Below are 17,760 nucleotides of genomic sequence, written 5' to 3' on the forward strand. Positions count from 1 at the left end.
AATGGAATAGAATAGTGAGCCCAGAAATAAACCTTTGTGTATATGGTCCAATTATGCTTGACAAAGGTGCCAAGACCACTCAATAAGGAAAGGACAGTCTTTTCAACAAATGGTGCTGGGAAAACTGGATATTCACACACAAAAGAATGAAATTGGACCCACAGCTTACAATGTATACAAAATATTAACTCAAACTGGTCAAATACCTAATTTTAAGAGCTAAATTATAAAACTCTTAGGGGAAAAAAAAAGAGAAAAATCTTTATGACAATTAATTTGGCAATGATTTCTTGGATATGACATCAAAAGCATAGGCAACAAAAAAAAATAGATAAATTGGACTTCATCAAAATTAGAAATTCTTGTGAATCAAAGAACACTATCAAGAGAATGAAAAGACAATTCAGAGAACGGGAGAAAATATTTGTCGATCATATATTTGGTAAGAGATTACCCTCTAGAATATATAAGGAAGTCCCACAAATCAACAACAACAAAAACAATCCAATTCAAAGATAGGCAAAGGACTTGAATAGACATTTCTCCAAAGAAGATATATAAATGGCCAAAAAGCACATGAAAAGATGCTAAACATCATTACTCATTAGGAAACTGTAAATCAAAACCACAATAAGAATACCACTTCATACCCATTAGGCTGGCTATTACCAAAAAATAAACAAATAAAAACAAAAGACCCCCCAGAAAATAACAAATGTTGACAAGAATATGGAGAAATTGGAAGCCTTGTATATTGCTGTCGGGAATGTAAAATGATGCGGCCCCTGTGGGAAAAAAAATGTGGTTCTTCAAAAAATTAAACATAGAATTACCATACAATCCAGCAATTCCATTTACAGGTATATACTTAAAAGAACTGAAAGTAGGGACTCAGATATTTGCACACCAATGTTCAAAGAAGCATTATTCACAACAGTCGAAAGGTGGCAACAACCCAAGTGTCCATCAACAAATGAATGGATAAACAAAATGTGGTACATACATAAAACTGAATAGTATTGTGACACATGCTACAAAATGGATGAAACCTGAGGACACTATGTTAAGTGAAATTCCCGGCAAAAAGGATAAATGTTCTATGATTCCACTTAAATGAGGTACCTAGAACAGTAAAATTCACAGAAACAGAAAATAGAATGGTGGTTCCCAGAAACTGGAAGGAGGCAAGTTAGTACTTAATGGGTACAGAGTTTCAGTTAGAGATGATGAAAAAGTTCTGGAGATAGATATTGGTGATGGTTGAACAACAATATGACTGTTTCTTTCCATTCTAGCAACCTTATCACCAGCAAAGACCAGCTCATAGAAGCGCTCTATCTTCTATAGGAAAAATACACCAATTAGATTCCCACACCTGCCTTGAAAGCACTTAGAGGCAAGTCAGCTTTGGAAATGGGGACTGGTGCTCACATTTCCCACAACCCATTCAAATGTATCAGTCAACAGCCATATTAAATGATTCGTTACCACTACTGCCAACATACTCTTCAGTCAGCAGTACATTTTACCAATTGTGAAACAGAGCTATTTAATTGTTCTGGCGTGGAAGCACCTGCAAGTAAACAACGTAATCATGAGAACTCTCCAAGAGGCCACAGAACAGATACAGGTAAAGGTATAGGTACTGGCATGTTCCAGTCTAAAGAAAATTCTATGCCTGACAGATTTTATCAGCTCAAGCAAATAGAATGCAAATATTGATATTGATGATGATGATGATGATGACAAAGAATCCAAAATAAAGGTGAGTTACTATCAGTCATAAAAACAAGTCATGATCCCGTTAGGCTTTTGAGGGAACCTGAACCTTCAGATACTATTTATGTTGACTCTTTCAGAACTGTTTTTTGTGTGGAACGCAGCTGTCAACAATTTGACGCTATCCAACAAAGCAGGATCTGGGAGATTACAATTCAGCCAAACATAATTTTAGTTATGCCAGAAAACAAACAAAGGGAACAGAAAGAAGTCTTTGCATGTACCCATATCAGACTTGAGAAGCATTACTTTACAAGAATTAGTCATAAGTATTTAAACTTGAAACATACGATAATTAAGAAACTCAAAACATAGAGTCTGACTGAGGAACTAAAGATTATACTCCTATGTGATAACCTTGCTATCATTATATTCTTTTTTGTGTGTGTGTGTGAGGAAGATTAGCCTTGAGCTAACATCTGTGCCAATCTTCCTCTACTTTGTATGTGGGATGTCTCCACAGCATGGGCTGATGAGAGGAGTAGGTATGCACCCAGGATCCAAACCTGTGAACCTGGTCTGCTGAAGTGGAACGCGCAGAACTTTAACCAGTGGGCCACGGCGCCAGTCCCTGATTATCTTCTCTATTAACATTTGTCATTTTACTTCATGTACCCTGGACAGATTTTTTTAAAAATGCATATTTTAGAATAAGTATATAACTATGCTTCTTTCAAAGTAATCTATAATATAAATGATTCACTGATTTGTATAGAAGCATTCCTCCTTCATTATTCCAAATAACTGCAAATTCCAGAAGCCAAAGAAAATATTTTCCATTGTTTGAAAATTTTAAGGAAAGAAGGTTATGTTAAATCCCCAAATTAACACCAGCTTCACTTTTCATATATACTTAAATTTAAAGACTTTAGACACTACCTTGAAATGTTTAAACGTGCGCTTACGATATTCACACCACTCCACAAAAAAGTGTAGGCTTCGAAAAAACATGAACAGATCTCTTCTTTCTTCTGCTCTGTAGGAATAAGATTCTGTAATTAATAAACAGAATTAAACGAGAGCCCCAGCCTCACTTTCTTATTATAACTTTGTATACATCCTGAACAAAAGCTAAAAAAAGTACTTGATGTATTTCCACACAGTTGTGCTCGCTTAACAATAAGGATACGCTCTGAGAAATACATCATTAGGCAATTCTGTCATTGTGTGAATATCATAGAGTGTACTTACGCAAACCTAGATGGTATAGCCTAGTATACATCTAAGCTATATGGTACTAGTCTTATGGGACCACCATCGTACATGCAGTCTGCTGTTGACTGAAATGTCCTTATGCGCTGTGAGACTGTATACTGAACTGTGCACTTTTGAGTGTGGGCCCCTGTGATTGCTAGTGCTGCTTTCTCAGACTGGAATGCCCTCTTCCACATCTTAAATGTTTAAATCCTACCCATTTTTCAAGATTCTCTCTCAACTGCCATGTGCTTCTTGAAATCTTACTTGATGACTGTGGTAATAAAGAATATATCTGGTCTTTGTCCCCAGCTCCTGGCACAGAGCTTCAAAACCCCATGGAATTCCTGAGTGACAAGAGTGCCTGTCATGCTGATGAGGTGACTTTGGTGGCATCTCTTTAGCCTCAGAATGGGGACTGGTCACCAGAAAAACAAACCATATGATGAAAGGGTTGGAACTCTGGGCCAGCAAAACCTCCAGGGAGGACAGGGGGGCTGAAGATCGAGTTTAATCATACGGCCAATCATTTAATCAATGATGCCTATGTAACGAAACCCCAAGAAAAACTGTGAACAACAAAGCTCAATGGTGCTTCCTGGTTGGCAAAAGCGCTGAGGTGCTGGGAGGCTGACATGCCTGACGCCACAAGGAGAGACACAGAAGCTCTACGTTTCTCTTCTCCATCACCACCCTGCCCAGGCATTGGCTGATATATTGTTTCCATTTGGCTGTTTCTGGGGTTGCAGCTTTTATGATAAAACTAGAATTTTTAATATAGCATTTTCAATGAGTTCTCTGAGTCCTTCAAGCAAACTATAGAATCTGAGGGGGTTGTGGGAACCCCAAAATTTATAGCGAGAAGTTGGGAAGTCCAGGTGACCCCTAAGACTGGTGGCTGGCATCTGTAGCAGGACAGTCTTGTGGAGGACTTTGTTCTTAACCTTTGCACCTGAGATAAATCTAGGTAGTTAGTGTCAAGACTGAAGTGAACTGCAGGACACCCAATTGTTGACAGAGAATTACCATCAGAACAATGAGGTCACCACCACACAGTATGCCCTATTCCAAAATATCTAGACACAGTTTCATTCATATGCCTAAGAACTCCCAAAGAAATTTATCCTAATTCTCTTTATACTATACCTATTGTTACACTGAAACCCACAAACATGAGCAACTTGTAGACTAGATGCATATATTCTGTTAACCATTCTTTCAATAAATGATTGTGGGAGTCGAGTTCCCATTATAGTCACAATGAGGTAAGCCCATTCCACCCAAATGCTCCCATTAATAACAATTTAGAAGCATGGTCATAACACATAAAGCAAATACTGGAAGACTGAAATGTGGCCAAAGAAGGCAGAATGGGCGGAGACCTCAAGAATTAAGAGAGAGCCAGGCAATGAGTTCCCTGGGCTTCATTTTTGCCTTCTGTATATGCCAATCAGGACTCTAGAGCAGACTGCAACAGAGAACAGCCAAAGGATGGAGTAAAACAAAACAATGACCCAGAAATATTGCTCCATCTAGCTGGCAGAAGTCATATAAGATGAGAAGAAGGAAAACATCTGTTTTGGTGATGATTTTTGGGGTTTGTCACCAAAAGCAAAGGCAACAAAAGCAAAAGTAACAAGGGATTAAACTTAAAAGCTTCCACTGAGAAGGGAAACCAAGGGGCTGGCCCGTTGGCACAGCGGTTAAGTTCACATGTTCCACTTCTCAGCAGCCTGGGGTTCGCCAGTTCGAATCCCAGGTGCGGACATGGCACCGCTTGGCAGGCCATGCTGTGGTAGGCGTCCCACAAATAAAGTAGAGGAAGACAGGCACGGATGTTAGCTCAGGGCCAGGCTTTCTCAGCAAACAAAGGGAGGACTGGCAGTAGTTAGCTCAGGGCTAATTTTCCTCAAAAAAAAAAAAAACACAAAAAAAGAAAAAAGAAAGGAAACCAAGTGAAAAGGCACCTGCAGGAAAGCAGGCCATGTTTGATGGGGCTAAAACCCAAAATACAAACAGAATTTGCACAAATTGGCAACAAAAAACAGCTGAATCGAAAAATCGGCAGAGGAGGAGTGACGTCAGCATCACAGCAGAGTGAGCTCTCCCCGTAAACTCTCCCCTCTAAGATACAACACAAACGACATTCTCACTCCAACAGAGGACATCCACACAACACAAACGATGTCTGAGAAACCAGGCAGCCATGCGATGGCAGATGGAGGTGCTGGAGGCCCCTCCCCAACCCGAGGAAGTGCAAGGAGGTAAGGCAAAGCTCTTCTTCCTCCCTGAAGGGCAATGACCAAAGGATTGTGTACAGCTTCTGAAAGAAAGGGAGGGAGGGAGGGCAGCCCTTCATGGAAACACCAGATATCTCCGAAGTCCCTCAGAGCCCAGGGAAAATCCCCCCACAGAGATGACCATCTATCGTGGGGTTGACTTCATCAAGCCAACAGCCCAGAACAGCAGATAGTGAGGGCAGAGCAAGAAGCTCTACAGATCACAAAGGACAAAGAAAGCATCACTCCACCCCGACCCAGGGTCCCAGCAGAGCACCTGGGAGCTGCCCTGCAGATCACAGAGGGATCAGAATATGCAGCTCTTGACTGCCACCCACTGGCAACACACAGAAGCAGTAAGAAAATACTACCATAATGCGGAAACACAAATCCATGCCGTGAAGCAGTATGAAAAAATGTATTAAATCTCCAGACCAGAAGGAAAATGACAAGTACCCAGAAATTAACCCTGAGGACACAGAAATCTATAACCTAAATGACAGACAATTCACAATAGCTATCATTAAAAAACTCGATGAGTTAAAAGAGAATGCAGAAAGACAGTTTGACAAGTTCAGGAACTACATCACAAAAAGAGGTTCAAACTACAAAGAAGAACCAATCAGAAATACCGGAGATTAAAAACACAATGATTGAGATAAAGCAGAATATGGATTCCCTGAACAAAAGAGCTGATATCACAGAAGAAAGAATCAGCCACACTGCCAACAAAAATATAGAAATGATTCAGATGGAGAAGAGAGAACAAAGACTAAAAAGAAAAGAAGACAGTCTCTGAGAAATGTGCAACTCAATTAGGAAATGCAACATAAGAATTCTAGGTATTCCAGAGGGAGAAGAGGAGGAGAATGGAGCAGAAATCTTGTTCAAAGAATTAATAGTAGAGAAATTCCCAAACCTGGGGAAGGAGATGGAAATCCATGTGGAAGAAGCTACGAGATCTCCTAAATATGCCAATTTAAGAAGACCTATTGCAAGGCATATAGTAGTGAAGGTAGCAAAAGGTAATGACAAAGAAAAAATAGTAAAGGCAGTAAGGCAGAAGAAAATAACTTACAAAGGAACCCCTATCAGGCTTTCAGCAGATTTCACAGCAGGAACCTTACAGGCGAGGAGAGAGTGGAATGATATCGTCAAAACTTTGAAAGGCAGAGACTTTCAGCCAAGAGTACTCTATTCAGCAAGACTATCCTTCAGATGTGATTGAGAAATACAAACTTTCCCAACTAAACAAAAGCTAAGGGAGTTCACTGCCACAAGACCTTCCCCTACAGAAATCCTCAAGAAGGCCCTCAGATCTGAAAAGAAAGAAGAAACAGGTTACAAAGCCCTGAGTAAGGACACAAATAGGTAGACAAAATCAGAAAATTGTAGCTGTCCATCAGAACAGGTTAGCAAATACTCAAGTAAAATATTAAAGACAAAGGGAAGGAAAACAGCAAAAACAAAGATAATCTTGTCATTTTAACCACAAACTCACAAGATGTAATAAGATGTGACAAAAACAACTTAGGAGGGGAGGAAGAAAGGGACTGAATTGGCTTACTCTAAGGAAATAAGAGGTCATCAGAAAATGGACTATCTCTTCTACGATATTTTGAATACAAACCTCATGGAAGTCACTAATACAACAGAGACTAAATAAGTAGAAAGCTAGCATGAAAAACTACCTAATTGAATTGGTAGCCTGAAATAGATGGGACCAGAAAAAAGGAAATGCAGCAGAACCAGAAAATAAGCAATAAAATGGCAGAATTAAGCTCCCATATATCAATAATTACTCTAAAAGTAAATGGATTGAATTCTACAATAAAAAGATACAAGGAGAGAGATGGATTAAAGAATAAGACCCAACAAGATGCTGCCTCCAGGAAAAATATCTCAGCTATAATGACAAACGAGGCTTAAAATGAAGGGATGGAAGACGATACTCCAAGCTAATGGCAAAAACAAAGAAAGCAGGTGATGCCATACTTATACCAGACAAAGTAAACTTTAAGGTAAGACAGGTGAAGAGAGACAAAGAGGGGCAGTATATAATGATAAAAGGGACATTCCACCAAGAAGACATAACACTTATAAATAAATATGCACCCAACACAGGAGCACCAAAGTACATAAAGCAAGTATTAACACACCTAAAAGGAGATATTAATAATAACACAATAATAGCAGGAGACGTCAACACTCCACTCACATCATTGGATAGATCATCAAGACAGAAAGTGAACAAGGAAACAGTGGAATTACATGAAAAACAAGACCAGATGGATTTAATAAATATATAGAGAACACTCCATCCAAAAACAGCAGAATAAACATTCTTCTCAAGTGCACATGGAACATTCTCAAGGACAGAACATATGTTGGGAAACAAGGCAAGCCTCAACAAGTTTAAGAAGACGGAAATAGTAACAAGCATCTTTTCTGACTAACGGTATGAAACTAGGAATCAAATAGAAGAAAAAAAGCTCAGAAAGGGACAAAGATTTGAAATTAAACAACTTGCTACCGAACAGCCAATGGATCACTGAAGGAATTAAAGGAGAAATCAAAAAATATCTGGAGACAAATGAAAATGGAAACATACCATACCAACTCAAACGGGATGTAGTAAAAGTGGTATGAAGAGGGAAGTTCATCACAATACAGGCTCACCTTAACAAACAAGAAAAATCCCAAATAAGTAATCTCAAAATACACCTGAGTGAATTAGAAAAAGAAGAAGAAACAAAGCCCAAAGTCAGCAGAAGGAGGGAAATAATAAAAAGCAGAGCAGAAATAAATGAAATTGAAACAAAAAAGAGAGTAAAAAGGATCAATGAAACAACAAGCTGGTTCTCTGAGAAGATAAACAAAATTGACAAACTCCTAGCCAGACTTACAAAGAAAAAAAAGAGAAAGCTCAGATAAATAAAATTAGAAATGAAAGAGGAGAAATTACAACTGATACCACAGAAATACAAAAGATTATAAGAGAATACTTCAAAAGGCTATACGCCAACACACTGGACCATCTAGAAGAAATGGATAAATTCTTAGACTCATACAACCTCCCAAAGCTGAATCAATAGGAAATGCATAATCTGAATAGACCAATCACAAGTAAAGAGATTGAAAGACTAATCAAAAACATTCTAAAACATAATAAAGAAGATGTCGTATATATATATCTATATCTATATCTATATAGATATATATATACACACAATGGAATACTAATTAGCCATTAAAAAAAAGACAAAATCGTTCCATTCACAACAACATGGATGGACCTGGAGGGTTTTATGTTAAGCAAAATAAGGCAGACTGAGAAAGACAAACATAAGATGATTTCAGTCGTATGTGGAAGATAAACACACAGACAAAGAGAACAGTTCAGTGGTTACTGGGGCAAGGGGGCTGGGCGGTGAATACAGGGAGTTAAGGGGAGCACTCATATTGTGATGGACAAGTAATAACGTAAAACTGAAACTTCACAATGATGTAAACTATTAGGAAATCAATAATAAAAAAAAATCACTCCCAAAGTCAGAATGATCAAAGGTCTAACAAAAGCAGAATAAAAATAAATAAATAAAAATTTTAAAATCCCCCAAAATAAAAGTCCAGGACCAGACAGATTCTCTGGAGAATCCTACCAAACATTCAAAGAGGATTTAATACCTATAGTTCTCAAACTATTCCAAAAATGTAGGGAAGATGGAAAACAACCTAACACATTCTACGAGGTCATCATCATCTGATACCAAGGCATGACAAGGACAACCCAAAAAAGGAAAATTACAGGCTGATGAACATGGATGCAAAAATCCTCAACAAAATATTGGCAAACTGAATATGGCAACACATCAGAAAGATCTTACACCATGATCAAGTGGGATTTATACCAGGGACACAGGGATGGTTCAACATCCACAAATCAATCAATGTGACACGCCACATTAACAAAGTGAGGAATAAAAACCACATGATCATCTCAATAGATGCAGAGAAAACATTTGACAACATCCAACAGCCATTTACGATAAACAACTTTACCAAAGTGAGAATAGAAGGAAAGTACCTCAACATAATAAAGGCTATATATGACAAACCCACAGCAAACATCAGACTCAATGGGGAAAAACTGAACACCACCCCTCTAAGAATAGGAACAAGACAAGGGTGCCCACTGTGACCAATCTTATTCAACATTGTATTGGAGGTTTTGGCCAGAGCAATTAGGCAAGAAAAAGGAATCCAAATAGGAAATGAAGAAGAGAAACTCTCGCTATTTGCAGATGACATGATCCTATATATAGAAAACCATAAAGAATCCATCAGAAAACTATTAGAAATAATCAACAACTACAGAAAAGTCACAGGGTACAAAGTCAACTTACCAAAATCAGTTGCATTTCTATACTCCAATAACAAACTAACAGAAAGACAACTCAAGAACACAGTCCCACTTACAGTCACAACAAATAGAATAAAATATCTTGGAATAAATTTAACCAAGGATGTGGAAGACCTATACAATGAAATCTAGAAGACATATTACTGGAAAAAAATCAATGATGACATAAAGAAATGGAAAGAGAGAGTGACGTCAGCGACATGGCAGAGTGAGCTCAGCCGGGACTTTCTCCCCTCCAAACTACAAGTAAAAGCACCAACTGCTTTCCAACCAAAAAGAAAAAATCCTAATAACAAAAATCATCAGAGACCCACAGCAGCCAAACGACAGAGGGTGGACAGGCTGGAGCCGCTCTCAGAGGAGCTGGAACGGGGTAAGAGAGAACTTCCTTCCCTCCCTTAGAGACTGGGATCGCTGTTGGGGGTGAGGGAAGGAGTAGGAGAGGGGCCGCGTGACCATGGGATCATCCAGGACTCCGAACACCTGTGCAGTGGAAACCTGCTAACAGGGCAAAGCTTTCGTGTGGGGGAGCCCATCAAGCCAGGGCCCCGGAAGACCAGAGAGCGAGAGCTAATCCCAATCCAGGTTGGCGTGCAAGAGAAAGTGCCCCTACTCCCTCAACCCACGCTGCACGCTGCCATCACAGCTGAAGGTGGAGGGCTCAGAACGCATGGCTCTCGACCCCCATCTAGTGGTAACAGGCCATAACTGCAACCAAATAATAGCATCATGCACAAAAAACGCTCCTCAACCATCCAGCAATTTATAAAAGCTCCAGTCCAAAAGTAAAATGATAAAAATACAGAAGTATGTCCTGAGGACTTGGAAATAGGTAAACTAAGTGCAGAGAAGTTCAAAATAGCTATCATCAAAATACACAATGAGGTAAAGGGAAATACGGAGAAACAACTCAACGAGTTCTGGAGTTACTTCACAAAAGAAATTGAAACTATAAAGAAAAATCAATCAGAAATCCTAGAGATGAAAAATACAATGGATCAGATAAAACACAATATGGATTCCCTGAATGCATGTGTAGACACCACAAAGGAGAAAATTAGCATAATCGAAGATAGACAGGCTGAATGGCTCCAGAGGAAGAAAGAGAACTAAGAAATAAAAAAACTGAAGAAAACCTCAGAGACATAGCGGATTCAATGAGGAAATCCAATTTAAGAATTATCAGAATCCCTGAGGGCATGGAAAAGGAAAATGGAACAGAAGGAGAAGAGCCAAGATGGCGCCGTGAGTAGTCCTCTTTGTCTCTCGCCGTTCGAGTCTACAATTATTTGGACACTTATCGCTTGACAAAGGATATCCAGACAGCATCTCAGGACGTCTGAGACACCCACGCGACTATACATCGGAAGGCGGATGGACTTTCCTCCGGGAGGATGTGGAAATAGGTGAAAACTCTCCGACCCCGACGGGCAGCCTAGTACCCGCAAGCGGCTTTCTTCCAACGGACGCCCCCAGAGGATCCACACACATCTAGGGCAGGAGCGAGAACACAACAGAGGAGTGACGGTGGAAACAGGTGACCAGAACCCTACCTAAACCCCCTGCAATTACTCCTAAACGCAGAGGGAAACTTTGGAGTTGCACACCTGAGCCCGCGGGGAGAGTCTCTCCCCGCCATTGGCGGGAAGACCCAGCCTGGTGCTCGGGGCGCCCGGAGGGTCCCAGAGAGAATCACGGAGGGCACGGAGGTCTCCCAGCTGCCGTTGCCCGCCCCGTGGGACTAGGGATTGCCGGAGATCTAGGAGAGGACAGGGGCTGGGGGAACTTTCAAAGGCCGGTTCTGCGACCCGGAGGGGAAGCGCCGGAGCTCCGCCCGGGCAGCAGACAAAACTCTCTGCCTGCCGTTAGCAGAGGGGCCACGCTGAGCATTCACGGCTCCGGGAGAGGCCCGGAGAGAATCCCAGAGGGCGGGGCGACCCCCAGCTGCCGTTGCCCACCCCGTGAGGCTAGGGATTGCCGGAGATCTCGGAGAGGACTGGGGCTGGAGAGAGTTCCAGAGACCCAGCTTAGTAGCCTAGGGAGAAACCCTACAGGCTCACAGCAGCCTTAGGGAAAGCCTCTGCACAGCACCAGTAGAAGGCACCCAGCCGCCAGCCACAAGGCTGGAAGACCCCAGGGCAAAAGCAGCATAGCTAGGTGTACTAACCACAGACTGTAGAAGATGCCAATAGCTCTCCTGCGACCCATAGAGGACAAGTGAGATTTGGTGGGTGCCGACAGCAACGGAGCGACAAATATAAGTGATCCCACCCCTGGCCGCTGGAAAAGCCCATAACACTGTTGCAGACCCCAAGGAGAGAGCACATCTAGGTGGGCTGCAACAGTAGGCACCTGCAGCCTGAAGCCCCCCTGTGACGGCCCCCACGGCAGAGGAGGGAATCCAAAGGGCTACTGTGGCTACGAAGAGGGGCCCAGGCCCAGTTAGCAACTATGGACAGGGTTCCTGGTTGGTGAAGTATAAACAGCTGCTCCCCCCACCGCAGCAGCTGAAACAAGTGAAAGGAGCAACTAAACTCTATTTCCATGCGGAGGCACAAATCAACAACATCAAGCAATATGAAAAAATACATTAAATCTCCAGAACAGAAAGAAAGTAACAAATACACAGAAAACAATCCCAAAGAAAACGAGATATATAACCTAAATGACGATGACTTCAAAACAGCCATCATTAAGATTCTCAATGAGTTAAGAGAGAATTCTGACCGACAACTCAACGAGTTCAGGAGCTATGTCACAAAAGAGTTTGATACGATAAAGAAGAACCAAACAGAAATATTGGAAATGAAGAACACAATAGAGGAGATTAAGAAAAATCTAGATGCTCTGAACAGTAGGGCCGATAATATGGAGGAAAGAATTAGCAATTTGGAAGATGGCAATATAGAATTGTTGCAGGCAGAGGAGGAGACAGAAGCAAGACTTAAAAGAAATGAAGAAACTCTCCGAGAATTATCAGACACAATTAGGAGATGCAACGTAAGGATTATAGGTATACCAGAGGGAGAAGAGAAGGAGAAAGGGGCAGAAAACCTATTCAAAGAAATAATGGCTGAGAACTTCCCAAATCTGGTGAGGGAGATGGATCTTCAGGTGAAAGAAGCCAATAGATCTCCAAACTTTATCAATGCAAGAAGACCAACTCCACAGCATATAGTAGTGAAGCTAGCAAAAGTCAACGACAAGGAGAAAATATTAAGGACAGCCAGGCAAAAGAAACTAACCTACAAAGGAACCCCCATCAGGCTATCAGCAGCTTTCTCAGCAGAAACTTTACAGGCTAGAAGAGAGTGGAATGATATATTCAAAAATCTGAAGGACAAAAATCTACAGCCGAGAATTCTCTACCCAGCGAAAATATCCTTCAAATACGATGGAGAAATAAAAACTTACCCAGATAAACAAAAATTAAGGGAGTTCATTGCCACAAAACCTCCTCTTCAGGAAATCCTCAGGAAAACCCTCATTCCTGAAAAATCCAAAAAAGGAAAGGGGCTACAAAACCAAGAGCAGAGGAGATAAGTAGAAGGACAACAACAGAGAGTAGCAGCTCTACATCAGAACAGATTAAACCATGGGACGAGAAACAAAGGAAACTGAAGAAAACCGGAAAACAAGACACAAAATGGGAGTGGTAGGCCCCCACGTCTCAATAATCACTCTAAATGTAAATGGATTGAACGCCCCAATCAAAAGACACAGAGTGGCAGGATGGATCAAAGAACAAGATCCAACAATATGCTGCCTCCAGGAAACACACCTCAGCCCCAAAGACAAACACAGACTCAGAGTGAAGGGATGGAGAACAATACTCCAAGCTAATAATGAACAAAAGAAAGCAGGTGTCGCTATACTAATATCAGACAAGATAGATTTCAAAGCAAAACAGACAAAGAAAGATAAAGAGGGACAGTATATAATGATAAAAGGGACTCTCCACCAAGAAGACATAACACTTATAAATATATACGCACCCAACACAGGAGCACCAAAATTTGTAAAGCAACTCTTAATAGAACTAAAAGAAGACATCAACAACAATACAATAATAGTAGGGGACCTCAACACACCATTAACACCAATGGACAGAACATCCAGACAGAAAATCAACAAGGAAATAATAGAATTAAATTAAAAATTAGACCAGATGGTCTTAATAGATATATATAGAACACTTCATCCAAAAACAGCAGGTTACACATTCTTCTCAAGTGCACATGGAACATTCTCAAGGATTGACCATATTTTGGGAACCAAAGCAAACATCAATAAATACAAGAGAGTTGAAATAATATCAAGCATCTTTTCTGATCATAACGCTATTAAACTAGAAATCAACTACAAGAAAGAAGCAGAGAAAGGTGCAAAAATGTGGAGACAAAACAACACGCTTCTCAACAAACAATGGATCATTGAAGGAATTAAAGAAGAAATCAAATATTATCTGGAGACAAATGAAAATGAGAACACGACATACCAAATCATTTGGGATGCAGCAAAAGCAGTCCTAAGAGGGAAATTCATTGCAATACAGGCTCACCTCACTAAACAAGAAAAAGCTCACGTAAGCAACCTCAAACGACACCTAACAGAACTAGAAAAAGAAGAACAAAGCCCAGAGTCAGTAGAAGGAGGGAAATAACAAAAATAAGAGCAGAAATAAACGATATTGAAACAAAAAAGACAATAGAAAGGATCAATGAAACAAAGAGTTGGTTCTTCGAAAGAATTAACAAAATTGACAAACCCCTAGCCAGACTCACCAAGAAAAGAAGAGAGAAATCGCAAATTAATAAAATCAGGAATGACAGAGGAGAAATCACAACAGATACCAATGAAATACAAGAGATCATAAGAGAATACTATGAAAAACTATATGCCAACAAATTGAACAACCTGGAAGAAATGGACAAATTCCTAGACTCCTACAATCTCCCCAAACTGAATCAGGAAGAAATGGAGAATCTGAATAGACCAATCACAAGTAAGGAAATAGAAACGGTAATCAAAAACCTCCCCAAAAACAAGAGTCCAGGACCAGACAGCTTCTCTGGAGAATTCTACCAAACATTCAAAGAAGACTTAATACCTATTCTCCTCAAACTGTTCCAGAAAATTGAGAAAGATGGAGAACTCCCTAACACATTCTATGAAGCCAACATCACTCTGATCCCCAAACCTGACAAGGACAACACAAAGAAGGAGAACTACAGGCCGATATCACTGATGAACATAGATGCAAAAATCCTCAACAAAATTTTGGCAAACCAATTACAGCAATACATCAAAAAGATTATACACCAGGATCAAGTGGGATTTATACCAGGGACACAGGGATGGTTCAACATCCGCAAGTCAATCAACGTGATACACTACATCAACAAAATGAAAAACAAAAACCACATGATCATCTCAATAGATGCAGAGAAAGCATTCGACAAGATCCAACACCCATTTATGATAAAAACCCTCAGTAAAATGGGTATAGAAGGAAAGTACCTCAACATAATAAAGGCCATATATGATAGACCCACAGCCAACATCATACTCAATGGACAAAAGCTGAAAGCCATCCCTCTGAGGACAGGAACAAGACAAGGGTGCCCACTTTCACCACTCCTATTCAACATAGTACTGGAGGTGCTGGCCAGAGCAATTCGGCAGGAAAAAGAAATAAAAGGAATCCAAATAGGTAACGAAGAAGTAAAACTCTCGTTGTTTGCGGACGACATGATCTTATACATAGAAAACCCCAAAGAATCCACAGAAAAACTATTAGAAATAATCAACAACTACAGCAAAGTAGCAGGGTATAAAATTAACGTGCATAAATCAGTAGCATTTCTATACACTAACAATAAACTAACAGAAAAAGAACTCAAGAACTCTATCCCATTCACAATCGCAACAAAAAGAATAAAATACCTTGGGATAAACTTAACCAAGGAAGTGAAGGATCTATACAATGAAAACTACAAGACTTTCTTGAAAGAAATAGGCGATGACATAAAGAGATGGAAAGACATTCCTTGCACATGGATTGGAAGAATAAACATAGTTAAAATGTCCATACTACCTAAAGCAATATACAGATTCAATGCTATCCCAATCAGAATCCCAAGAACATTCTTCACAGAAATTGAACAAACAATCCTAAAATTCATATGGGGGAACAAAAGACCGCGAATTGCTAAAGCAATCCTGAGCAAGAAAAACAGAGCCGGCGGAATCACAATCCCCGATTTCAAAACATACTACAAAGCTACAGTGATCAAAACAGCATGGTACTGGTACAAAAACAGGTCCACAGATCAATGGAACAGAATTGAAAGCCCAGAGATAAAACCACACATCTATGGACAGCTAATCTCCGACAAAGGAGCAGAGGGCCTACAATGGAGAAAAGAAAGTCTCTTCAACAAATGGTGCTGGGAAAACTGGACAGCCACATGCAAAAGATTGAAAATTGACCATTCTTTTTCACCACACACCAAAATAAACTCAAAATGGATCAAAGACCTAAAGATTAGGCCTGAGACAATAAGTCTTTTGGAAGAGAATATAGGCAGCACACTCTTTGACATCAGTTTCAAAAGAATCTTTTCGGACACTGTAACTCCTCAGTTGAGGGAAACAATAGAAAGAATAAACAAATGGGACTTCATCAGACTAAAGAGCTTCTTCAAGGCAAGGGAAAACAGAATTGAAACAAAAAAACAGCTCACTAACTGGGAAAAAATATTTACAAGCCACTTATCCGACAAAGGGTTAATCTCCATAATATACAAAGAACTCACACTGCTTAACAACAAAAAAACAAACAACCCAATCAAAAAATGGGCAGAGGACATGAACAGACATTTCTCAAAAGAAGATATGAATATGGCCAATAGACACATGAAAAGATGCTCATCATCGCTAATCATCAGGGAAATGCAAATCAAAACTACACTAAGATATCACCTTACCCCCGTTAGATTGGCAAAAACATCCAAAACCAAGAACGACAAATGTTGGAGAGGTTGTGGAGAAAGAGGAACCCTCATACACTGTTGGTGGGAATGCAAACTGGTACAGCCACTATGGAAAACAGTATGGAGATTTCTCAAAAAGTTAAAAATAGAAATACCCTATGACCCAGCCATCCCATTACTGGGTATCTATCCTAAGAACCTGATATCAGATATCTCAAGAGTCCGTTGCACCCCTATGTTCATCGCAGCATTATTTACAATAGCCAAGACGTGGAACCAGCCTACATGCCCAGAAACTGATGATTGGATAAAGAAGATGTGGTATATATACACAATGGAATACTACTCAGCCATAAAAAAAGACAAAATTGGCCCATTCACAACAACGTGGATGGACCTCGAGGGCATTATGTTAAGCGAAATAAGTCAGTCAGAGAAAGACGAACTCTATATGACTCCACTCATAGGTGGAAATTAGTATATTGAGAAGGAGATCTGATCGGTGGTTACCAGGGAAAAGGGGGGGTGGGGGGAGGGTAAGGAGGGGGAAGTGGTGTACCCACAACATGACTAACAAAAATGTACAACTGAAACCTCAAAAAAAAAAAAAAAAAGTAAATAATTTTAAAATCAAAAAAAAAAAAAAAAGGAAAATGGAACAGAAAGAGTGTTGAAAGAAATAACAGAAGAAAATTTCCCAAATCTAGGGATTTGAGGGAGAAACGTGTGTGGAGGAAGCTTTCAGATCTCCTAGGTCAATGTAAAAAGACCTACTGCAAGGCATACAATAGTAAAAATGGCAAAAATGAATGACAAAGAAAGAATATTCAGGGCAGCAAGGTAGAAAAAAATAACCTAAACAGGAACACCTATCAGACTTTCAGCAGATTTCTCTACAGAAACCTTACAAGCTAGGAGAGAATGGACTGACATATTCAAAACTTTACAGGATAAAAATCTTCAGCCAAGAATACTCTATCCAGAAAAAATATCCTTCAGATATGAGGGAGAAATTAAATCTTTTCCAGACAAACAAAAGCTAAGGGACTTTGTAACCAAAAGACCTCCACTATAAGAAATCCTCAAGAAG

The 17,760-nt window shown here is 40.0% G+C and overlaps 1 protein-coding gene across 1 annotated transcript in view; it reads right to left on the bottom strand.

The window, feature by feature from the left end:
- The window catches only part of LOC124241290 (centromere protein P-like), a 222,462-nt gene that overhangs the window by 160,048 nt on the left and 44,654 nt on the right, over positions 1–17,760 (bottom strand). The window contains exon 5 of the mRNA XM_046664960.1: positions 2,659–2,755. Within this exon, the coding sequence (XP_046520916.1) occupies positions 2,659–2,755 (97 nt within the window). The remainder of the gene's footprint in view (positions 1–2,658; positions 2,756–17,760) is intronic.

This window comes from Equus quagga, chromosome 6 (assembly GCF_021613505.1).
Source record: "Equus quagga isolate Etosha38 chromosome 6, UCLA_HA_Equagga_1.0, whole genome shotgun sequence".
Lineage (NCBI taxonomy): Eukaryota > Metazoa > Chordata > Mammalia > Perissodactyla > Equidae > Equus > Equus quagga.